The following is a 26,491-nucleotide window of genomic DNA, read 5'->3' as shown; positions in this document are numbered from 1 at the left end:
TCTTTTTCCCAAACGCTTTTGACAAAATATTTTCCAAAACACTAAAACATGCAAAACACATGATTTTGAAAATCCAAAATCACTAACAATCCCCCACCATTTTCAAAATCAAAGAAAATTTTCTCATCAGACTTGGAAATCTTATGCATAAATGAAGGTATCTCTCGATTTGAACCTTCACTTAGTGAGGACACATCAAAGTTAATCAGAATTGCATAGTAGACGTATCTTTGAACTAGCTATTCTATTTGGTTAACCGGATACGTCTCACACATAAGATTTCACCTCTTTGGACAATTTCTAAAACCGACACATGTACTGGCCTTGTGTCTATATCTTGGTTTCATGAGCGCTCTAGAGACTAGCTAGGTCTCATAGGAAGCGGCACCACTCCTACACTCACATAGGTAGGCTTATCAAGAGTGCCCCTGTAACTAAAATACTCCAACACTATGTTATAAGCCTATTAAGAGTTTAAATACTCAGCCTTCTCCTTTTAAACATCACAGGTACCAAGCACTTTACCTTGGGATGGCAAATAATACAGATTATAGTGCTTGCAATCACTCCATATGATGTACTTGGACTCATTGAACTCAAGACTTGATGTTTATTCAAGTGTTGAGTTGAGGTTCCATCATTGGTGACTATTGGTTAATGGCTTTAACCCCATCCCTAATGATGTTTTACACACCAGATCTCTTGCAAGAGCTTTAGTGAATGGATCAGCCAAGTTTTGGCTCGATCTCACAAAATCAATAGATACTACTCCATTAGTAAGTAACTCTCTTATAGTACTATGTCTAAGTCCTATATGTCTGGACTTACCATTATAAATATGATTATATGCCCTTGATAGTGTGGCCTGACTATCGCAATGGACATAAATCGATGGCATTGGTTTAGACCATAACGGAATTTCCAATAACAAATTCCGAAGCCATTCCGCCTCTTTACAACATGCTGCTAGAGCTATAAACTCTGCTTCCATAGTTGAAGTTGTTATGCATGTCTGTTTCTTAGAGGCCCAGGAGACTGCTCCCCCACCAAGGGTGAAAATCCACCCACTGGTTGAAAAATGGTCTATACGCTCAGTTATCCAACTAGCATCAGAGTATCCTTCTATTACAGTTGGATACCCACTATAACATAAACCATAATCTATAGTTTTCTTTAAATATTTTAAAACTCTATAGACTGCATTCCAATGAGAAAAATTAGGATTACTGGTAAACCTACTAAGTTTACCTACAGCAAATGCTATGTCTGGCCTAGTACAAGTCATAGCATACATAAGACTACCAACTACACTAGCATACCCTAGTTGAGAAATAGTCCTGCCAGTATTAAGATACAACTTTATATTTGGGTCAAAAGGTGTTGAAATGGGTGAACATTCAAAATGGTTAAACTTTTTGAGAACTTTCTCAATATAATGTGATTGTGTTAGAATAAGACCATTATCCTGTCTTATGATTCTAATATCCAAAATCACATCAGCTTCACCCATATCTTTCATATCAAAGTTTTGAGAAAGAAATGATTTAGGACTTTAAATGCTTTCAATATCGGTACTAAAAATTAACATGTCATCAACATATAAACAAATAACAACACCTTTGCCACCCTTAAATTTACTGTATATACATTTATCTGACTCATGTATCTTATAACCATTTGACACTAAGACTTTATCAAATCTTTCATGCCATTGTTTAGGGGCTTGCTTAAGCCCATACAAAGATTTGATAAGCTTACATACTTTATGCTCTTGGCCTGGCAGAATAAATCCCTCAGGTTGTTCCATATACACTTCTTCATCAAGTTCACCATTTAAGAATGCGGTTTTAACATCCATCTGGTGAATGTGAAGTTTGTATATGGAAGCAAGGGCAATCAACACTCTAATGGTAGAAATCCTAGCAACAGGTGCATATGTGTCAAAGTAATCAATACCGGATTTTTGAGTAAACCATTTGGCAACTAACCTTGCCTTAAACTTTTCTATGGTCCCATCTACTTTGATCTTCTTCTTGAAGATCCATTTACATCCTATAGGTTTAGACCCAGGTGGTAGATCAACCAAAATTCAAGTTTTATTACCCATGATAGAATCCATTTCGTCATTAATTGCTTCTTTCCAAAAAGCAGCATCTTATGACTTTATGGCTTCTCCATAGGTTTGAGGGTCACTTTCTATGCTTAAGTTTAACAAGACAGAACCTTGGAGTTTTTCACTTGTCCCTTCTACCAGGTAGGTTACAAAATCAGGGCCAAAACTCCTATCCCTTCTATCTCTTGAACTTCTTCTTATTTTACTAGGTTCACCAACTTCTGTTTATGATTCTGAAGGATAATCTACAGAAGTTGTAGGTTCAATTTCCTTAGGAATTGAAGTGAACCTATTTTCATAGAAAAAGGCATCTCTAGATTCAATTATGGTATTGAAATCTATGAAATCATTAGGTTCTATAACCAAGAACCTATAGGCCTTACTGTGACTAGCATATCCCAAAAAGATACACTCAATACCCTTTTCACCTAATTTCCTTAACTTAGGTTTAGGAATTTTAACTATAGATCTACAACCCCAAACTTTAAGGTAACTTAAGTTTGGTTTTCTTTTCTTCCACAATTCATAAGGGGTTATATTAGATTTCTTACTAGGTACCCTATTCAAAATGTGACAAGCCGTAAGTAAGGCTTTACCCCAAAAACTCTTATTTAAACCAGAATTAACAAACATAACATTAATCATTTCAGTAAGTGTCATATTCTTCCTTTCTGCTACACCATTTTGTTGTGGTGTATAAGGGGCAAAAGTTTCATGGACTATGCCTACTGATTCACAGAAATGAGAAAAGTGATATTCACCACCTCTATCTGATCTGAGACATTTAATGCTTGTTATACATTGGTTTCGACTTCAATTTTATAAATCTTAAAATTTTCTAAAACCTCATCTTTATGACTAAGTAGATAAACATAACAGTACTTAGAATAATCATCAATAAATGTAACAAAGTACTTTTTACCTCCCTTTGTGGGAATACTATGTATGTCACATACATCACTATGAATTAAATCTAACAAGTTAGAAGTTCTATCTACTTTAGGAAATGACTTAGTGATTATCTTGGTTTGCATGCATGTTTTACATCTATCTACTAAGTCATTTTCATATTTAGGAATTAAGGTTAACTTAACCATATCATTCATTTTCATAGTATTTACATGTCCTAAACGATTATGCCATAAAGATAAAGAAGAATTCAAAACATAAGCAAAGACATTCACTTTATTGATATTAAGTTTGAACATCCCTTCATACATATATCCCTTCCTAACAAAAGTACCCCCCTTAGAAAGAATGAACTTGTCAGATTCAAATACAAGTTTGAAGCCATTCTTGTTGAGAATGCTTCCAGACACTAAGTTCTTTCTAACTTCTGGTACATGGTAGACATCGGTTAGAGTGAGTCGCTTGCCGGATGTGAACTCAAGTTCCACCTTACCCTTCCCTTTGACTTCTGCTGTCGACGAATTTTCCATGTATAACACGCTTCCATCTTCAACTGTTTCATAAGTTGAAAACAGGTTCCTGTCTTTACAGACATGCATCGTCGCACCAAAGTCAATCCACCAATCATTGCCATCTTCAAGCATATTTGCCTCTGAAATCATGGCGACAAACTTTTCTTTGTCTGTTGGTGCACCCGACTTCTTATCCTTAAGAAGTCGGCACTCACTCTTGTAATGGCCTGGTTTGCCACAGTTGAAAAGCGCCAATAAAGAGCCACTATGCGCCCTATAGCCATTGCCCACGTCGCGCGCGCGCGTGTGCGTTGCACCGTCCCGCGGGTCCAACCATGGGTTCAACCCAATGTGCAATCAAACAAGTAATAGAAAATCGTAGTGCTTTATAAGCCCTTCTCTTTCTTTTCTCTCATCCGGTACGGGACTATCTTTTCAACTACACTTCTACATCCTTTTGTAAAAGCAAATCTTTCCAAGAAAATATTTTCTTTTTCCCAAACGCTTTTGACAAAACATTTTCCAAAACACTAAAACATGCAAAACACATGATTTTGAAAATCCAAAATCACTAACACTATTTCCCTACGGATGCGCGCAATCACCCGGAAACCACGTGCATCGGGTAAGCAAGGGGGGATTCGAACACTCGTGACTGGGGAGCAAACCCATGACTTTACGCCAAAGAGCCACACCCTTCCGGGTTATTACAATATTGTCTTATCCATCAAAGTTTGCCCTTGATATCATTTTTCTTGCAAAAATTCAAGTTTTTGCTTCTAAAATCCAAATTTTAGCTCACAAAATTGAGGTCTTAGCTCGTAAAATCCATGATTTTAGAATCCTGGATTATATAATCCATATATCTGAACGGCCGAGGGAAGAAACCACTCCCTTTCCACTTCTTGGATGAAGATTCGAGTAATTTGGAGGCTCCCACATTGGTCCGCCACAAGAGTGCAGGCACACAAAAGGGCTCAAGCATCCCCTCATGCTAAACTGTCCAAAAGAAAAACATTAACCATTCATTCGAAAAGGGCTTATTTTAAAATATTAGGCAAAAAAAAAGGGATGGGACATAGTAGCCATGAAAATGAGATCACGAGGCAACCCATACGGCCTTAGTTCCATCCTAAATGGGCATCCTATACTAAGATAATATCAACAGTTTAGCTTTTCTTGGGGGAACCCTAAACAAGGCTTGATCAATCAAAAGAGACTAGGATCAGCTGATCAAAGTCGCCTTGCCTTCGGCCAGGTGAAGTTTCTTTTAGGAAGTGTGTGTAACAGTGATCTCAAGTGGCCACTCGAGCTTTCCTACTTTATATACGTTTGGATATATAGAATTTATAAAATCAAGCTTGTAAAATCCAGATTTTATAAGCTAGAACCTGGATTTTATAAGCTAGAACCTGAAGATTACAATCTTGAAAATGTACAATCCAAGTTTTAGCTCATCAAATCCAAGGTTTAGCTTGTAAAATCCAAGACTTCATAATCTAGGATTATAAAATCCTTGTTTCCCAACGGCCCCTATAGAGATAAACACAATTACCCAACTCATAACTTGCTCGACTCTTAACATGCTTGCACGCTTGGCAAATCAAACTGCAAGGTAAAATTCCCTCTAACTTACAAATCCAAATGGTAATTGTGAAATAAAATGAAACCTACCCAAAGAAGAAGTAATACTGCTAGTAGGATATTCTATGAACCTACCTAAAGAGGAAGTAAATGAGAATATTACTAGTAGGATATTCTATGATCCAAAGACCATATAACAAATCACGGGATTTTAAGGGTTAGGCTCCCAGCTAAAAACATTTTGATAAAATAATAAAATAATAACAAATTTTTAAAAAATATCACAATGCTTTTATCATGATAACTTAACAGAATTTTTTATTTTCTATTTTTTTGTTAAATTATATATTTAAATATTTTTTTCTCCAATTTTTCCCTGGTATAAACCTGAAACTTAAACAAAATCTCACAAGAGATACACTTCCCCGAGAAATTCCTTGCAAATATTTGTGAATATGAATCAAAGAATAGGGCAGTTATGTGATTTTGGCCATGGTTTTAAATTTCGACCGAAATCCGAAATTTCGGTGGAGACCGACACCAAAATCACCCAAAACCGAAACGGTCATTTATTTCGGCAGAAATTTCGGTTTTTCCGAAATTTTCCCCAAAAAATCTGTTTTTTTATATTAATTTAATATTTCACTGAAATTTAATATTGAATAAAATATTAATCTCGGGTTTTGTACCAGATTTTGACCGAAATTTCAAAATTTCAAGCTCCGAAACCAGTACCGAAACCGAAATTTTAAACCTTGATTTTGGCAACCAACTGATTTAAGGTAATCCACTGAAAGTGGGCATAACACACAACCATTAGAAGTTAGAACCACACCAAATCTCGGAATAAAAGATGAAAAACCAAAGAACACAATAAATAAAGCCTTTTCACTTCAAATATAGTCCCATCATTTTCAAAGATGCTTACTTCTGGAATGTACAGTTAATGTTATTTTGGTTAAACGGAAATTGATAATAACAATAATAAACATAACGAAAATAGTATGATGAAGTGGGTATTATGGTTTAGTTCCGTTACTTGGCCTTCCATGAAGAATTGATTATCAGGTGTTGAATAACTTGAAGCTTTACTTGTGCAGGACGCTCTTCTTTGGAAGCTTTGGTTTCTTTTGAGTTTGGTACTGGTAAAGAAAACAAGAGTAAGAACACAAAGATGATGAGTAACTAACAACAGTAGCCTAATGAGAATGTAAAACCCACCTTTTGCTTTTCCATGGCCTCAACATCTGTCCTCTCCCTCCAGGTGCTCTTACGCAGCTTGATTGGTCTGTTCCCAACATACTTACCTGCACTGGTTGGATGTGACATTCAAGGAACATTTACATGTGGTGTGTACTATGCAGGCACATATACATATGGGAAATGATATATCTGTCCCCTTTCCTCCCTAGGGCCACTCCCCTGTAGTGTAAAAGGCGGTCATAAATACACCAGAGGGGGTGGCCTGAGGAAGAAAAAGAGGTAGATATATCACTTCCCTATAAATGGGGTTTGCCGGGCAATTTTGCGTCAAGCCATTCGCAGCTCACTTTGGAAGAGAGCAGCCTGATAGCAAGAAATTACAATAAGAAAATACCTCAAGAGAAGAAAAGTTATCCCTTCAACAAAAGCAATTAAGTACTTGGAAACATCCTCATGTAGATCAAGCAAACACACCAGGCCCTTCACTGGAGGAAAGTCTCACATTCACTTGTGGATTGAATGAATAAGACAAAATTTGATAAAAAGTGAGCCAATGTGGCTGTTCCCTCCTAAAAAAGTGAGCTGCAAAATGGATTTCCACGAAATTGCCTAGCAAATCCCTATATTTTACACACACACACACACACAGCCTCTTTATATGAGTAGGCAGAGTAAAGACCATTCATTTCTTTCAATGCTGCTGCAAGATCTGTAGGATTGGCAAAACTAACAAATCCATAACCCCGGGTTTTGCCGGTTCTCTTATCTCTAACCACCTGGGCATGGGAATAAAAGACAGACAAAATTCAGCTTCTACTTAAAAAACATATTAAAAATAAACCCTTATCTGTTTCCATAAAAGCTAATAGAAACAATGTTGAAAAATCACTGTGGATTGGTAATATAAAAACACAGCCAGTCCTTGCAATTCTAACCACCTGGGTGTGGCTGTAACGACAGATCAGACAGAAATTTGCGTATTCTCAGAACATATTAAAATGACACCCTTACATAAGTCCAAAGGAAGAAATGCTGATAAAAAAAGAAGAATTGTTGAAAAATGCACTGCAAATGGCTTAAGGGAAATTCACAATCCCCATACATGATTTTTAAAGATCTTTTCTAGCAATATTAACACCAGATTCTCATTAATATGGAAATGGGTATCAGAAGAGAGAACTATGGCTGGGAATTAACTTCAGATCCATGGCATAACAAGAAAAAATATGGACTTGTTGACCTCAAGAAGCAGTAGGATTTATTCAAGAATGGATTTATCTATATAAATTCAGCAAGTCTCAAAGGAGTGATCTTCTAATACATGTAAAAGGTATGTGGAGATGTAAGTAAAAATATCTCAACTGGTAGCCAGCCAACTTCCATATTTGAATGAGTGAGGTTGATACACTCTGTTAGCATATTTGAATGAAATGCTATTACAGCCCAACATACCAAATGATACAAATGGAAAAAATGAATCACCTTCATACAACAAAAGTTGAAAATATACAATGTTTACTCTCATTATGAAGGCCACGAGTTGCTTGGCTGACCTACCAATGGCCCATGGAGCGAGGTCGGAAGTTGAAACCTGATGACATGCTTGGAAGTTCGAACACGCACATCCAAGCTAAATTTAGCCTCACATCCCAAAACTAGTCATTTTCTCCAAAGGGAGACAATAAGAACAGAGGGAGACAATAAGAACAGTAGATGATCTTGACACATGTGACCACAAAGGAAAGCAAACCTGGTTCACATTTTCCAAGAAGATCAAAGGATGGGGAGGAAACAAGTAATCTTGAGAAATGGAAAGGCGAGTTTGTTAATGCATAAAGAGATGCCTACCCGGAATGGTGAGAATGAAGACTGAAAGAGGCATAAAATCTTACGTATGTGAATTCTCCATGAGATAAATTTGTTCCCTTGTGATCCATAATGGGGATATGGATAAGTTACTTCCATGTGGTGAACAAAACCCATCTGACGAGCCAGCACCATCTACACGAGGTTATAAAACAGCAGTGAGCGAAGGCAAATTCTTGATGCATTGTTCCAATTTCAGAGTGACCTTCTCAGGGAAATTGGTGTGATGTTTAGTTGTTTACTCAATGAACATGGTACACATCCTATTGGATACCATGGCCCTTGCACAAGAACACGACATACTACAAAGAAGAACAAATGAACTTTCCAATAGGGAGGAAAGAAATTCTTCACAAAGTCGACGGGACCATTAAGTATAAACCAGGGATGGAGAGAAGGAAGTTGTTTTACTCACCTAGTTGGAATATCTAAAGCCAAAAAGGAGACAGAGAAATGGAAGTGGAATGCCAGGAGAGAATTGCGAGAAGCTTGAGTTTCTCCACAAAGAAAGAATTTATGCAGGCATCTCACCACATCGCAAAACTCAAAGAAAAGGAGAAAAACAAATAAAAGAGGTGCAGATTTCGAATTTCCAATTAAATCATTTTCTTAAGTGGGTGAATCTTCCAGCCATTTAAAAAAGAGTGGGTGAATCTTCCATATGGCCCGAAATTTTATGGTCCTGATTATTATCAATTGATAAATTTTAGCGGTTCTAAATTGAATTTTATGAAATCTCTAAACAGATTTATGTGTGGGAATGGGTTTAGAGTTCAGAGAATTTAAGAGGGTTAATTTAGAAGGATTTGTGTAGTTTTGGAAACCTTACAATTAGAGAAAAGATAGGGATATGCTTAGCAGAACCATGTACTTCATTTTCTGTTCTATTTTGGCTTGCTTTAAAACAGAAATTAGGGTCTGTTTCTGTTGGTGTGAAGACTGACGGAAATTCTAAACAAGAGAATATTGGGTGTTGAGATGGAGTAAAGTAGTTGTCATGGTTAAAAAATATTTATGATTTCTGTTCTCTTTGGATGTGATGCAAAAATAAAAATAAAAAATAAATAAAAAAGAAAAACTCTCAGTTGTGATCTACAAGGCCCGTGCAGTGTGATGGTAGATCTTCCGGTGGTGGAATGCTATAGCAGTATGTTTTCTTGCTCTTTGGAGTGATGTGCTTAGAATAAGAGTATAGTTTCCGTCTGATTGAGCAGATTATTGTAAGAATGCAATCAAACCTATCATTGTGCCTGTTTGCAGGACTACTATATCCATAATCACTTTTTGGGCAGTCAGCTTTATAAGGTGGAGCTAAGTACTCAGCAATGCAAAATCATTCTTTCCATATTTCAAATTGTACTAAAAAAGACCAAGAAATGGGTGGGAAGCATGGAAGTTATGAACGATAAATTCCATGAACCATGATAACAGCACAATATTTTCAGCTCCATGTTTCACGTGATGCAATATTGTTTCAACAAATAAAGCATATAATTGATATGCCCAATCACATCAATGATGAGGCACAAGCTAGCCACTGGTTAAGGAACAAAAAGAATGCAGTAGCTTGAGAATTGGGATCAACATCCTACACTACTATGATTTGCCCATCAATTTCAATTAGATTTCAAGTGGCAAGTGGAGTCATATTTTATTCATTTGTACGATCACACCTTGTCTAACAAACCAAGTACAACCCAAAATGTTATTAAATAGCATAATCAATCACTGAAATACTTACATGTTATTAGAATGCAACTAGTCACCCTGTTTCTTCAACTACTTTCATGCATTTCACATCTCGCAGATTATAGACATGCGCAATATACCCAATGTGTAGAGACACCTTGCTTATGTACAAAAACATAATGGATCTCAGTAAGATTCGAACATGACGATTAAGCATCAAAGAGTTGAACTGAAGAAACTCACTCTTGCCATGTTGAAGGAAGGAAATCTTGAAAATGCTTTTGTAAGAACCTCATCATTCACTTAGTTGCCGAGATCCCCACAAAATATGAGAAAATCATCTGCAAAAAAATATATAGTAGAAAAACTTTAAGGTGCGCCAAATAAGAGAGATGTAATTTGCACAGTTTAACTTTAAAAACTCCCAGAGCCAGTCAACATGCCCAAGTCGACTCCTCTTTTCCCTTGGTCGAGTTCTTGTCCGAGTCCAAGTTCTGCTTACCAATTCAATCAAAAGCTCATTTGACTTGCCCAAGTTAATGAAAAATTGGGCAAGCCAATCGTTGATTTGCATGAACTGACTCTTTTTCACGCTGATGAAGTTCTAATCCAAGTCCGAGTTTTAAAACAACGGTAATTAGTTTCAATACTTCTAAAATTATGGAGGTACGAATACAACAAAGCTTATTAATCAAAGTGACATTTGAGCTACCGACTTTATGGTCCATTTTTTGTCCCCTTCACAGAAAAAAAAAAAGGAAAAGAAGGAAATGCTTCATTGATTCACTGCATGTGTGTCCTCCCTGAGAGAAACGCCAAGTAGCATACCAAAACACTCATGTTAAGAGTAACCAAAATCACAGTAGAAAGCTTATTAATCAAAGTGACATTTGGGCTACCAAGTTTATGGTCCATTTTTGTCCCCTTCACAGGAAAACAAGGAAGGGAATGCTTCATTGATTCATTGCATGCGTCATCCCTGAGAGAAACACCAAGCAGCATACCGAAACACTAATGTTAAGAGTAAGGGTGTCAATTTTGGCTCGGGCTCGGAAGCTCGCTCGAAAAAAGCTCGGCTCGAATCCTTAACGAGCCGAGCCCGAGTTAGGCCAGGCTCGGCTCGGCTCGTTAAGGCTTGTTAAGAATTTAATATATTTAAATATATATATATATATTATATATTAATATATACATTAAAAGGGTTGTCTATGGAGTGAAAAGGGGGGGCAAAATATGTCACTTCATTTTTGGAACCCCATTTGTTACTAGGACCACCCCCCATAGTGTAAAAAAAGTAGTCAAATTACACTAGTAGGGCTGTCCAGGGAAGATGAGGGGTGTGAACATAATATAACCCGAGCTCGGTAAGGCTCGCGAGCCTGACCGAGCCGAGCCCGAGCCCGAGCTGAGCCTCACTTGTGAGCTTAACGAGCCGAGCCGAGCCTGGCCAAGCTCGGCTCGGCTCGGCTCGTTTACACCCCTAGTTAAGAGTAACCAAAATCACAGCAGTCTTCCTCATCAGATTAACAAAAATAATAATGGAACCTAAGATCTGTTTTTTTTTTTTTTTTGTAAACATGCCACACGCACTTGTAGAGTAACCAAAATCATAATAGTCTCCCATGTCTAATTCATAAAAACAATATTGGAACCTAAGATCTGTTTTGTTGGAGACATGCCACCACAATATAAACCAAACCATCACTCTCTCTTATTAATAAAACTTTCAAAAAGAAAATATTTATCATCATCTCATTGGGCAGAGAAAATCAGTCATATTAGAGAACTTCCCTTATTCATGGTTATTGGACATTCAATAGCCCCTTAAATAGGTATCACAAAAAAAAAAGATGTTTCAAGATCCAAACCATCATTAGGAGAGATTGAAGAGGATGTTAACCATAGAGTAAGAGCAGGTTTGTTGAAGTGGAAGCTTGCCTCAAGAGTTCTGTGCGACCGTAAAATCTCTCCCAAAGGGTAAGTTTTGTAAGACAGATGTGAGGCCAGCCATGCTGTATGGCTCAAAATGTTGAGCCACCAAGAAGCAGCATGTGCATAAGATGAGAGTAGCAGAGATGCGAATGCTTAGATGGATGTGCAGCCACACAAGGTTAGATAGAATTAAAAATGAAGACATTCGTAAAAAGGTGAGGGTGGGACCAATTGAGGAGAAGATGAGAGAGCACAGCTTAAGATGGTTTGGACATATCCAACGTAGGCCTTTGGATGCTCAAGTGAGAAGAGGCGACTCGTGCCAAGTTGATGGAGTAAAAAGAGGTAGGGGCAGACCGAAGACAACTTAGGTAGAAACATTGAGGAAAGACTTGATAGCTAGGAACATAACAGATAACATGACCTTGAATAGGATAGAATGGAAGAAAATAATCCATGTAGATGAACCCAACTAATTTTAGGATTAGACTTGGTCATTTTGAACCGGATAGATTCTTTCACCTTCATCATGAAAATTTTCTAAAGGATTCATCAGCCCACCCCAACTGGTTTGGGAGAAAGGCTTAGTTGAGTTGAGTTGAGTTTCAAGATCCAATCTATAGGCTTAGCTGCTGAGAGCCTCCAAAGTCACACCTCCTGATGATTTGATCACATCCAGATCACAGCACCACACCTCAATTCCAATTAAATCGACTTCTCATTAATAAGCCAGGTAGCTGAAGAATCTGTGGAATGTCTGCTGTCTCACAATTGATGATACAGTATTTTTTTTTGGTGGGTATGATACACTTTACTGTTACAACTCGGTTCAATTTCCACATTGCAATCCTGATGTGTTTGCAAAATTTAGGAATATTTCTTTTCTTTTTTTTGAAATAGCAATTTAGGAATATTTCTGTTACCCTCAATTTCTAACAATAGAGCTACAGTTTTTTACCAAACCAAGTTCTCACACACCATTTAGAGATCTCTATGCTCAGCATATCAATAGATTTTGTCGAAACTACACAGTATGATGAAGCTGTTCATCACCTAAATTGATTTTACCAAAACTATACAGTATGATGAAGATGACCATCCCCTAAATTAAATTAGGTTCATGAGCCTGGAAAAACAGTGAGAACCCATGTTTTTATTTTTAATCTTGTGTCAGATTGCCTTATCTGCACAAAACCTTTCAATGCAGCAGAATACTTGCAACAAACTGATGTTAGTGACAACAAAATATTCACAACCAGTGTTAAAAAGTCATATTCGAACAAGAATTCGCCAACGGTATAAGCAAGGTTTTAAATTTCGGATTCGGATTTCGGACGGGAATGAGACCGAAATTGGGTAAAACCCAAAACGTTACGAAATTTCGGCCGATATTTCTTTTTCCCCAAAATTTCCGCCAATATTTCTTTGTTCACGCACGTGCATTGAACAAAGGATCATCATCTGTAAATTATTTTTTGAGAACAATCAATTTATATTGTGGCCCGTTAAATGGACGGTTTGGATCATCCTATCGTGTAGGCCGTAAAATATTCAGTACAATTTTATATTTTTTGATAGGTAAGTTGGGGTTTTGCATGGACCCCTACTGCTTATTAAAAAATACTTCACTACATGGGCTTACACTATATATATTCTAACAAGAATTTTGTGACAAAGCCTGCAAACCAAAACATATTTCTTACACTCCCTATTAAAAAAACAGTACTCTACAACTTACACCATAGGATGATCCAAACCGTCCAATTGATGGGCCACATCATAAATAGGGTGTTCTCAAAAAACACATTTCCATGCGATGATCCTAGCCCTGCAGTCTATAGAGGAACGGCATATTTAGGAAATATTTATTAGTTAGAGGGTTGTAATTATCCTATGGAAATGAATTTTGGCGGACAACCTACTTACATTGTGGCCCATGAAATGGACGGTTTGGATCATCCTACGGTGTAAGCCATACAGTACTTTTTTCAAAAAAACTACTCACTATCAGGACTTACACTATATAAAAACTCTCATAATCACATCATTTCCCTCTAAATTGATGGGCCACATCGTAAATAGGGTGTTCTCAAAAAACACAGTTCCATGCGATGATCCTAGCCCTGCAGTCTATATAGGAACGACATATTTAGGAAATATTTATTGGTTAGAGGGTTGTAATTATCCTATGGAAATGAATTTTGGCAGACAACCTACTTACATTGTGGCCCATGAAATGGACAGTTTGGATCATCCTACGGTGTAAGCCATACAACACTTTTTCAAAAAAACTACTCACTATCAGGACTTACACTATATAAAAACTCTCATAATCACATCATTTCCCTCTAAATAATGGAGAAATGGGTCAAACGGGCCGGGGCAAAATCACCTGGAAATGGACGGTTTGGATCATCCTATAGTGTAGGCCGTAAAATATTAAGTACAATTTTTAATTTTTTGATAGGTATGTAGGGGTTTTGCGGGGACCCCTGGCTTATTAAAAAATAATTCACTACATGGGCTTACACCATATATATTCTAACAAGAATTTTGTGACAAAGCTTGCAAACCAAAAACATATTTCTTACACTCCCTATTAAAAAAAAGTACTGTATAACTTACACCATAGGATGATCCAAACCGTCCAATTGATGGGCCACTTCGTACATAGGGTGTTCCCAAAAAACACATTTCCATTCGATGATCCTAACCCTGCAGTCTATAGAGGAACGACATATTTAGGAAACATTTATTGGTTGGAGGGTATTAATTATCCTATGGAAATGAATATTGACACACAACCTACTTACATTGTGGCCCATGAAATGGACGGTTTGGATCATCCTACGATGTACGCCATACAATACTTTTTTGGGTTGATCCGAACCCACTATAGATCGGAGGTTAGGATCAAATTATGGAAGTAATTTTTGGGCCACACCCTATTTAGGCTGTGGCCCATCTAATGGACGGTTTGGATCATCCTATGGTGCAGTCCATACCGTACTTTTAATAAAGTGAGGAGTGCCCTCATCTAAATATAGTAGTGTTGATAACATTTCCCAAAAAAATACACTATATAAAAACTCTCATAATCACATCATTTCCCTGTAAATCATGGGAAACGGGTCAAACGGGCAGGGTCAAAATCACAGGGGGGAGATTTGCTAGCCACCTTCGCCTAGTGTCCTTGTAAGCTTGTAGCCCATCCTTTGAAGTACGATTTGCAATAAATAATAATCACGAACGTACTAAGTTTTAAATGAAAAATTACGGGAGAATGGAAGCAAAGTAGCAAAATTACTAAAAAAAAATACCGAAACAGTGTAATAAAATATGACAATTACGGGAAAAAGTATAAAGAAAATTCAAAAATTCTGACAATTACAGGCAAAGAGACATATAAAGGAGACAGCTGGCGTATTATATTATTATTATATGATCAGTAGTAGCTAGCGTGTTTGTTTGGACGTTTCTGCAGGGGCATTTAACGTCGAACATGACAAAAATGCCCTCCCGAAATTGGATGTATTGGTAAAGTTAATTGAACATTTAGTGGATAGAAAGCGAATTTCAGTAGAAGAAGGGAACCAATTGTTAAGATTCTCGCTTTTTATATATATATAAAGGATTGTGAGCTTGAGCGTTGGAATCTTATGGTGAGCTTGAGCTCTCAAACCAATGAGGCCCACATTGTTAGGATGATCCAAAGCATTCACTAGAAAGGGCCTTACATAGATAGGGTGTGTACAAAAAATCAGCTCCATAGGATCATCCTAACCCATCCATTTGTGGAGGTCAAAATGGACAGACAACAAATCTGCCCATTTTTGCCCTCCACTTTTGGAGGGGTTAGGATGATTCAATGGAGCTGATTTTTGGTACACACCCTATCTATGATAGAGCCTTGCAAATGAATGGTTTGGATCCTCCCAGAAATTGTGGGACCCATGTGATTTGTGCACTCAAGCGCACCATTTCCTATTAGAGCTTGAGCTCACGAACATATTCCTCTATATATATATATATGAGGAAAAGGATTGTGAGCTTGAGCGTTGGAACCTTATGGTGAGCTTGAGCGTTGGAACCTTATGGTGAGCTTGAGCTCTCAAACCAATGAGGCCCACATTGTTAGGATGATCCAAAGCATTCACTAGAAAGGGCCTTACATAGATAGGGTGTGTACAAAAAATCAGCTCCATAGGATCATCCTAACCCATCCATTTGTGGAGGTCAAAATGGACAGACAACAAATCTGCCCATTTTTGCCCTCCACTTTTGGAGGGGTTAGGATGATTCAATGGAGCTGATTTTTGGTACACACCCTATCTATGATAGAGCCTTGCAAATGAATGGTTTGGATCCTCCCAGAAATTGTGGGACCCATGTGATTTGTGCACTCAAGCGCACCATTTCCTATTAGAGCTTGAGCTCACGAACATATTCCTCTATATATATATATATATGAGGAAAAGGATTGTGAGCTTGAGCGTTGGAACCTTATGGTGAGCTTGAGCGTTGGAACCTTATGGTGAGCTTGAGCTCTCAAACCAATGAGGCCCACATTGTTAGGATGATCCAAAGCATTCACTAGAAAGGGCCTTACATAGATAGGGTGTGTACAAAAAATCAGCCTCACAGAAATTGTAGGACCCATGTGATTGGTGTACTCAAGCGCACCATTTCTTATTAGAGCTTGAGCGCACGAACATATTCCTCTATATATATATATATATATATATATATATATATATATATATATATATATATATATATATAGTAAAGTAATAATAATAATGTTTTAAAGGGCTTGAAATAGCTTTTTGAAAACTGTAATATACTTCTAACAGCCCTTAAAATACTAAACGACAAAAGACTTGAGCGCCATTATAACATGTGAGTGTTGATATCATTTCCCGTATAAAATTGCCCTTCTCAAAGCAATTAATGACAGAGGGACTTCTTTTTATTAGAGCTTGCTTAGTGTTAAACTAATCACCAGCTGTAGAAAAAACAAAGACCCTTATTTTGGAAATTACGTAATCCTTTGTAGAGAGAGGGGGAGAGCCAGAGGTTCTGGAATCGTCTGAGTGGTCTGAAAGGAATAGAAGCAATATCCGCACGTCCGTCTTTTGATAATACCACTCTGTACTTTATTAGACGCACACTATTAGGCTACTGATGTTGGCACTTGACACTACCATGTATTGATCAGGCTACTGATTTTGGGACTACCGTGTTTTGATAGCTGCAAAAACTCAGCTTGTCTTTTCTTTTTTAACTGGCTACTCAGAAATTTTTCGGAACTGTAGTAACCTTTGAAAAAGACAAGCTGAGTTGGTGCAACTTAGTGCCTAAATCAGTAGCCCTTGATAATTGCATCAACCCACCTTGTCTTTTATTATTTAACAATCTGTCAAAGGTCATAAACATTCCTAAACAGCTCTTGAAAGCCAATTAAAAAACAAAAGACAAGGTGAGTTAGTGCAATTATCAAAAGATGGCAGTGCCAATATCAGTAGCATATTTATTAGCCTTTCAAATGTTATGGAAATCGTAAGAGATTTCAACAGCTAACTACCAAAATGTAAAATCATGAGAGGAGTTGGGTTATTAAGAGAAGAAAAGAATGATCCCAACCCTCCAATGTGTAGAGGGAAGACACCATAAATAGAAACCTCTACAGATTTCGACGGTTAGGATTGAGGCACAACAATAAAAAATATGAAATATTCGCATTCATCGTATGAGAACCCAAGACAATATACTCATATTTCAATCTCTGAATTCTTTTATAAATAAGAACAATCACATAATAAGTAACTGATTAAATACTCTTTTCTTATTTCCTCCTGCTCTCCAACACCCATTTCATGATAATATGAAGAAGCATCCGCGGAATAAAGAATATCTAAAATGCCAAAATTAATGAAGAACATCCTGATAAAATAGCAGCAGTCTCTGCTTACTAACTAAACCAAAACAAAACATGAATTAACACTAGAAAGACAAAGAAAAAGGAAAAAATAATTCCGCTTGCCAGAATTTTATACGGAATCCTTGAGGCTTTCACTTGCTGACCACAACTTCTTTTGGATCACAAACACCTTCTCCTCCTCGTCTGTTTCTGAATCATCGGCGTCTACTAGTGCCACTGATTCCCAGTGTAATGCAGTTAAATACTTCTTAACAAAATCCACTACTGGTTGCTTGTCACGGATGATCACAAACCCGGTTGGGCGGAGCATTCGGTCCATCTCAATCAGAAGGTCCTCGCCACTGCATCCTTTCTTCTCGATGTCGGAGAAGATGGTCCAAGCATGGAGGAGATCGTAAGTCCGGGGGTATGTTGAGAAAGCTTCACACCTATCAAAACCGGCAAAACCAAACATTCAGAAACATCTAATATGATTATATATTGCGAATTTTGGTAGATTAAGTAAATGTAATGTTTTATTTCCATTTAAAAAACTTAATATTAGGATAGATAAAAAACACTGAACATGTTATAGTTGTAAATTAATTGTAGTATTTAGAAACAAAAACAGACTTAAGAGATCTAGAAGTGTCAGATTCCAATACTTTAGGATTCTGGAAATGCTTATGGATAGACACATGTCCCGAAATGCAGTACCTTGTCACTGCAAATTTTAGTCACCTTCTAACAATTCTGGAATTTGGCAAAAGCAATTGTAGTTTTTTTCTTCTATCAAGAATGGGAATTGAGTCATGTTGGAAAATATAGACATAAAAGAAAGGCTACTGATATTCGCAATAACATATTTTGATAATTGCACAAAGTCAGCTTGTCTAATCTTGTTTAATTGGTTTTTGAGAGCTTTTTGGGAACTGTAGAAACCGTTGATAGCTTTTAAATAATAAAAGACAAGATGAGTCAGTGCAATTATCAAAACACGGTACTGCCAATATCAAAAGCCAAAAGAAATTGTACAACATACTGAAATTTGGAAAATAGAATTTCAAAACGTTTTCAATCTTTAGCATAATCTCGATTTCCATAAATTACTTACCAGTCATGAACTGAGCCTATGAGGCCTCTGTCATAGATTAACTTGAGGGTGTTTGGTCCATCTTCAGGCACAACATTCATCACCCACACATCTTTAGTTCTGAGAGCAGCTGCAAATGATCCCAAGTTTGCCTTCATGTCCATCAAATTTCTTAGAGAGTTTGGCTTAGTATGTGAACTCAACAGATTCCAGTAACTCTCAACCCTCCGCTGCCAAATATCCTACACCATATGAAAAGATCATTCACCATCCAAAATGAGTGCAAAGTTGCACACAAATACACTGTTAGAAATGCATGAATAAACACAGGTACACCAGAGGATTAGCATGGATTACCGTGTCCTTTTCGAACATTTCGGTGGAATATTCAAAATCAGCAAGGCGAGGAGGAGGAGCAGTTAATCTAGCCGGCCACGGAACCAATCCACTCCCCTTGGCTCTCTGGATCTCTGATAAACCCAGACTAAATTTAGTTATCATTCGAGCAATAATATCATGAATGCAGAATGATGTAGTATAATGAAGTGATTATTCATTTCAAGGGACTGATTAAAAAGGGTTAAGCATGCCTCTTAGATTGAAAAGTAAGACCCGTCAAAGATAAAGCTCGACCACAATTCACTAAATGAAGATCACCTTCTAAATACCAAAATGGAAAAATTAGCATGCTCCGGCTTACTGACATGAAGTAAAACATAAGCACACCTTGAATGTGTTCTGAATTTGTTCTATATGGCTAGATCACGGTTTGGATGTCGATAGACTGAATTTTGATGATTTCTTCTCACAAGCAATCATTGTCAATTCCAGGGATTGAAGAAATAGTCCAGTCTTGTTTATTTTGTCATATTGCTAATATTAGTCATATATGTGTTTATTACAAGAATGGCATATGGCAACCAGAAGTGGCTTCTCAAAAAGTAGCAGTTACAGCCCAACACAACCAAATAACCCCATTTTTTTCAAAATTACAAAAATTATTTTCTTAATATATTGGTTGAGCACATTACAAACTTTGTGTAAGGCTTCCAGTTCTAATATCCTAAATGTGCTATTATGTTCTCCATAATTGGCTGTCAATGAAAAAACAAGGTATCAAGTGGAAACAGCTTTCAAGTCAATGTCAAGTATTTCGGTGCCCCTTTAGTGTTGCCACATGAAACCGGAATGCCACTGAACAACTTTTAGTGTAGACCCTCATTTCTAATTTTAATTCTCGAATTCTGTCCCAAAATCTCTTGGAGAAGATCTATCGCTCCTAAAGATAAATTCAGATCATTAATATTCTTCAATCAATCCAATAACACTTTCCATAATATCTTTTAATATTTTATTGCCATGATCAATTTAATTTATAAATCCAATAAGATTTTTGGTGAGGATTTTAAAGCTCCAGTAGCCTCCTCAATCTGGTTTAATCCATGGAACCAACTCGACTTTATTTCCAGCACTCAATACTTCCAGTCAAGTATTACATTCCGTTTCGTCCGGAACAACCAAAACATTCTGTTCTGGAATGAAAAACGGAACAAAACGCAGAACGGAACATTCCGCCTCTGTTCCAATTCTGCCTCTTTCAACATTCCCCTCTTTCAATATATGCACATCAAGCAAACATTGCATGACAAATGCGCCAAACATAAATCCGGAACCTCGCAGTAGAGTTTGTGGAAAAAATTGAAAAACGGTGCATAAACGTTCGCAGAACTGAAGATATCTAACACGATACTACCAATGAGAAAAACTTGCTGATTTTAAGGGTCTAGTTCTTTATTGTGATATGGTGGAAACTTGTTATCTCTAGTTCTAGAACTTTCTGTTTTAAAAGCTTATCACACCAATAAAAAAAATGAGCTTTTCTAAGCCTTTATACCTTTGCTTAGTTCAAATGCCAATCACTTGCAATTTTGAGCTGTGTTCTACCATGAGTAAAAAATGATGACAAAGATGACCTCGGTATAGAGCATGTTATAAGATAACCAATAAGCACAGGAACATGTATATTGAACTGCATGACCTTATTGGATATATGAAGGAATAAATGCATCCAGATCTTATCATAAGTGGCGCTAATCATTGGATACCAAATCCAAGATGTCATTATATGTTCATGTATTTAATGATATAAAATAGAAAAGCCCTTTGCTATAAACTTGATTATATCGATCATTCCATAAATTTTGTTAACTACATGTAATTTTCCAACAAAGGAATGCAACAAAATTGTTTGCAACATCATCAGTTATTAAGGATCCTTACTTTTGTATTGGCTTCACAGAAAACCCCAAGGCATTCCATTTCATGAGCATAGACAGTTGCATAAAAGGCAATGACGTAGGATTAGAATACTCACGCTGAGAGTAAGGTGTAATGCAAGCTTCCATTGGCACGCCCCACACAGCATCAGGATCATCATCAGATCTGCAAAGCGGGGGTTGAGTACCAGGCTCTCTTTCCATGTAACAATCATTTGTCATAGGTTTTACCCAAATGACAGTTTGGTTTCTTTTTTCAGCAATTTTCCAACACATGCGCTCAACAAGGGCACTCATTTCTCCCCATATTCGAAGATCCTCTTCATCTTGAGCATATGCTTCAGGGGACGAGTAGGCAAAATAGCCTCCCGGCCTAAGCAGTCTATCTAACTCGAGTAGAAGGATTCCATCCCTCTGAAGCCAATCAATCCTACAGCGAGAACAATGAGCAAGTTCAAAAGATCTGCTAGGGTAAGGGAGCCTCATTGTTCCCAGTACACCAAGATATGCAGGAATCCCTCTTTCTAGAGCAAACTGGATCTGATTTTGATGCACATCATTGGGTGCTAAAGACATTGCAATGATATCAGATGAAAGAAGATATGCTCCGAAGCTTGCAACTCCACAACCTACATCAAGAACAGTCCTGAGCCTTCCCTCGTTGTTTAAATTGTTGTTTGTGAAGTTGAGCATCTGTCCATGCAAATAAGGACCAAGATCATTCTCTTTGTCAAGTAGTTCAGGATGTTTATTAGAATGTACAACGCATGAACAATTGATTGTGGAAAAAGGAAACAAAATTATACAATACAACACTATCCAGATGGGGAAGAAATGGATTTTTGGTTATTAAATATGGTGGGTCCGATTAATTACTAAAATGGCCTCAATTCCATTTAGTTCTTCTTTCAAACAGTTATAGAGCAAAGGGTCTTACATTTGCAAGTGACGCAATATATTTATCAGCTCCATAATGAAAATGAGTGCCTCCTCCAGGAAATACGATCTTTTCACCTTTGACAACCATCCAGTTCTGGTCAGACTTTTCATGTGCAAGGTGAGTGTGAGGTATATTTACTTTCCATACTTCATCTCTGCTCTTTGGCCACTTAATTGGAACCTACAGCAAGAAAGTATTAGAGTATAAGCAACAGAACATGATGCATACTGGTGATCTGAAGATAAGAAGTCAACAAAAAACAAGGAACTTTCCTCAAATTCATTTTTTGTATAGAGAAATGGGCAACCTGACCTTGTAGCCTGGGGGTGGAGGAATCAAGCAATTGTAGCGCCTTTCGGGCTGAGGGCAATGCCTCTCATAGTGTTCCATCAAAGACAAATCCAGTTTCAACCTCATTTGGTATATAAGATTTCGGTCTAGGCAGGGGATTAACTCCGAATGGCGATCATCACAAACCTTTGGATGCAGAGAGAAAAACAAACCATAAGGAATAACAAAATTGTGGATCATCTTAAACACAAACATTAAGTCAAGAAACACTCACTGGAAAGCTCTTGGGTATAATATCATCATCTCCATCTTCCGGCCCGAACTTGGTGGAGGATTCATCTTGCTTGATACTGAGCTCAGAGTCTTCGTCGCCACCCAAATAGGTTGACCCAAGTTTTCTCAAAGTTTTACCATATTCACCACGTTGAGAACCAGATGATCCATAATATACAAATAGGAAACCAAGAAAAATCACAATAACAACCAAGGAAGTGACCAACCGTTTCTTCTGGACTCCATCTGCTCTTCCCCTCATGATTTTGGCGTCAATGTTTTAATGTTCTAGTTCAACTTTAACATTCAAAAGGTTGAAGAAGAACCCCCATGTGCAAAGCTAAATCAATTGCAGAGAACTCCAGAACAAATACCGAATCCACTCATCAACAGTTTACTCGAGACTTTGTCTTCAAAGATCTTTCTAATATTAAGTTCCTATTAAAGAAGATCTCCGTAAGATCTACAAAACTCAGATACACTACACCCAGATTGAAGCAGCAATCCTGTAAAAATCAATAGCAGAAACTATCAGTCAGGACTTCAAATATGGTAGTTGCATGAAGACCCATTTCACTGTCAGCGTGGCAGCCGGTCGTAAACTTTGTCACTTTTCTATGAAATGAATCCCATAGAAAATTGGATTTACAAAAAATTAAAAATTAAAAATTAAAAAATTAAAAACTTACATAGGCGGTTAAAAGAATATTAAAAGTAAAGTGGAATAAAACATGCTTTTATATTGTCTTGGATTCCAAGATAGCATATGACCCCTTTTACGCTCTAAAACATCGATAGAGCATCGTTGATGATGGCTGAATCCAATGACATAATACAAATCACCCAGAATCTTACAGTTCACTATTTTGTGAACTCAGACCCACCCCATATGGGCCGGGTGGACCCGTGGGTAACCCAGTTTGTTTGTTTTTTTTTTTTTAATTCCCCCACTATAGGATGATCCAAACGGGAAATTTAACATAAGCCACCGACAAGCGCAAGAATTAAAGCCAGGCAATAAACTAAGGAAAGAGATGGGTAATAGACTAATAGATAATGCCATAAATATTCATGTCGGCTGAAACTCCAAAAATCTGAATCAATTTTCTTTCTTTTTTTCTTTTTTTTTCTTTTTATCATTATTTTCTTAAATATGATTAGAAATAAAAACCTGAAAAACATCAATTCGAAAGAAAAATCAACAAACTCCATAGTTCCTAACAATTGCTCAACCAAAACTAACGAGCAGATCAAGAAAACGGAAAAAGAACAGGAACACAAAATCACGAAATGTGCAGTATAATTCTCACAAAAAGATCAAACTCGACAAAAAAAATCAAAATTCTCTATATCTCCAACGTGAAATCCCTCAAATCCATCAAATTCAAAGCATTCGGCATCTAAATAAGCAAAAGCTCAAGCTCATCACAGGGAATGAATTTCTATAAAACAGATCTCAGAAAAAAATCAATCGATCTAAAGACGAAAAAAAAAAACAGATCTCAGAAAGAAAAAAAAAAGCAATAGATCACGTCAATATCACCGAATCTACATACGATCTGAAAAGCAACAAAGAAATTTTCCTTGAAAAAAACTAGATTTCACTAGCATTAATGAACTTACTGCTTGGAACGGATCTCGATCTGGGAGAAAAATAGAAACCCTAGCTTTTAGAGAGAGGAAGAAAAAAACAGAAAACCCTAGGTTTTGATGGGGTCTGGAAAGGGAAGGAGGGGGGTGGGAAATAGTACGAACGGGGCGAACGGAAAGCACGGACAAAGACAATAATGAGAGTACTGAGAGAGTGCAGATCTGAAGGTGAATGCTTTTTTTAAAGAGACGATTGCGATATGTGTTTTTAATTCTCTCTCGAGATTGTGGAGAATAATTCTTCTCGCAAAATTCTCGCATATCGTTTAATTTATCGCGTATTGTTTTAGGGATTTTATAAATTCGCACCCTCTGTAGGATATTCGCACCCCTGAAATTGTGAATTGTGCAGACTTTATTCGCTTTTTGACGTCAAATCAAGTTCTAAGGGGTGTGAATTATCCTATAGTGGGTGCGAATATATCATTACGCTAGTTTTATTTCTGGGCTATTGTTTCAGAATTTCGCGCGTGTACGGTCGGTTCATCATAGAATGGACACGTGTACGGTGTGAGACCATTGATAATGTGGGAAATCATCGGACTGGATAATTCTAGTTAATTGGACCAATATGACAGTTTTGATGCCACAATTTAAGGCCTATGGCCCACCGGATAGACGGTCAAGATCATCCTGTTCCTGCCTTAGAGGCAAATCTTATGTCGGCCAAACAAAATGGACTAAGATTTTAGTTTTTGGGCGGGGCCGACGACTTTAACTTGGGTCCGAATAAGATCTCCTTTTGGGGCTTATGGGACTGATGTTCTGGACTGTACTGTACATGCACGAATTTTTCAAAAATATCTTGGGGCCCTATTCAAGCTTCTCATAGGCTGCTCGTCCCTCTTTTAGGACAAGAAAATTGCCTTTTACCATTGATCAGCACAGTGACTTTCTGCTTAGTTTAGTTACTTTTACGCTCCTTAGGAAAAGAAGAAAATTCCCCTCAAACAGTTTTTATAAGGGAGGAATGTAGTGTAGATTAGTTGTAAAGAGAATTAAAACACGAAGCAATTAATGTGTTGCGTGTGGACCCTACATCAACTTGTCTGAGTGTCGGGCTGAAATTTTATCCCACGTGAATCTGGTTCCCACAAATGGACTCTTAATCGTTATATCCGCACCCCAAAGTTTTAGTAATTGCACTCCTTTCGTTATTTAGATCCAGACAAATTACCTGTCTTCATTTTCTAAAAATCTGTTACGTGCGTGGAATATTTGTCCGGTTGCGCTGCTTATAAAATTACAAATTTATCCCTTTTCTTAAACTCGATTAAGAGAGAGAGAGAGAGAGAGATAGAGATTTAGGAAATTTAAATAAGGTGTTGTATACAATACTGAGTCAAAAGACTAATAATAATAATAAAATATTGATTAATGTTGTGATCGAGGGTATTGGAAAGCTATGATGTGGAGTCAACGGTTAGGATTATCCAATCAATGAGATTTTTAAATGGGTTGTTTTGGTCTCAGATGTAATTTAATAGTTTGGATTATCCAATCATTAGAGATTTTGAAATGATCCATCCACCTAAACAACCCTTTTTAAGGTTAAAAAAGTAAAGCAAATCAAAGACGAAAAAACGACAAATAAATGACAATTTATGTGTGTGTAAAATTAGGGGTGCAACTCGGGTCGGGTTGGATCGAGTTGAGACCAACCCTAACCCAATCTGAGATAGCATTACCTCAACCCTAACCCAACCCAACCCGAGCTTTGGATTGAGGACGGTCAACCCTAACCCAACCCGCCTCTAAATCTATCAACCATAACCCAACCCATCTACCCGAAAATCGGGTTGGGGTGAGTCGGGTTGGTTTGGGTTCACCTTGGGCAAAACAGAAAAATACAATAACCCAAAGAAAATTAAGTTAAAATTACAGGATGGAGGTTGGGTTTGGGTCAAGTCAGGTTGCTACTTGCTACGGCGTCAACCCTAACCCAACCCTAAATTGAATCGGGTTGGCTTTTCCCAACCCTATCCCCGCAACCCGAGCCAAAATCGAGTTGAACCCGTCAGGTTTGAGTTGAGCCCGACCCTTGCACCCCTATCTAACATGTGACAGGCCAGCCGTGAAATGCCTTTTGCGATGGACCTTAGCAATTCCCTATAAATATTTAGAGGGAAATAGAGGGAAAGTGGAAATCCAAAACCAAGAGTTTCACGCTATTGAAATATTTTCCCTAATTCTTTTGGGAGATGATATTTTCATCCCCTCTACAGTATGCATTCGCCCTG

General features: G+C 37.4%; 1 protein-coding gene and 1 long non-coding RNA gene across 2 annotated transcripts; both read right to left on the bottom strand.

The window, feature by feature from the left end:
* Positions 1 to 4,335: 4,335 nt before the first annotated feature.
* Positions 4,336 to 6,452, bottom strand: LOC143860507 (uncharacterized). The gene is made up of 3 exons (XR_013239737.1): positions 6,340 to 6,452; positions 6,158 to 6,260; positions 4,336 to 4,533 (listed from the first exon to the last, which is right to left on the bottom strand). It is a non-coding gene; the product is annotated as an uncharacterized LOC143860507 (long non-coding RNA).
* An 11,130-nt stretch (positions 6,453 to 17,582) lies between these two features.
* Positions 17,583 to 24,414, bottom strand: LOC143860395 (putative methyltransferase PMT3). The gene is made up of 8 exons (XM_077370990.1): positions 24,225 to 24,414; positions 22,603 to 23,107; positions 22,350 to 22,514; positions 22,035 to 22,217; positions 21,196 to 21,790; positions 19,179 to 19,291; positions 18,843 to 19,063; positions 17,583 to 18,177 (listed from the first exon to the last, which is right to left on the bottom strand). Exons 2-8 carry the CDS (start codon positions 22,861 to 22,863, stop codon positions 17,859 to 17,861), a joined length of 1,857 nt encoding a protein of 618 aa, XP_077227105.1. The 5' UTR covers positions 22,864 to 23,107; positions 24,225 to 24,414; the 3' UTR covers positions 17,583 to 17,858.
* Between the last annotated feature and the right edge of the window lie 2,077 nt (positions 24,415 to 26,491).

The sequence above is a fragment of the Tasmannia lanceolata genome, unplaced genomic scaffold (assembly GCF_043159265.1).
Source record: "Tasmannia lanceolata isolate RefF3 unplaced genomic scaffold, GAP_Taslan_0.1 ptg000037l, whole genome shotgun sequence".
In the NCBI taxonomy this organism is placed as follows: Eukaryota; Viridiplantae; Streptophyta; class Magnoliopsida; order Canellales; family Winteraceae; genus Tasmannia; species Tasmannia lanceolata.
This window is presented reverse-complemented; position numbering and strand designations above follow the sequence as displayed.

Excerpts from the sequence above, each read along its gene's own strand:
- LOC143860395 (XM_077370990.1), bottom strand. The coding sequence starts at position 22,863 with ATGAGGGGAAGAGCAGATGGAGTCCAGAAGAAACGGTTGGTCACTTCC. Across the intron at positions 22,218-22,349 it reads CTCCACCCCCAGGCTACAAG|GTTCCAATTAAGTGGCCAAA; the intron begins GTCAGGTTGCCC and ends TTCTTGCTGTAG. Across the intron at positions 19,064-19,178 it reads AAATGTTCGAAAAGGACACG|GATATTTGGCAGCGGAGGGT; the intron begins GTAATCCATGCT and ends CATATGGTGTAG.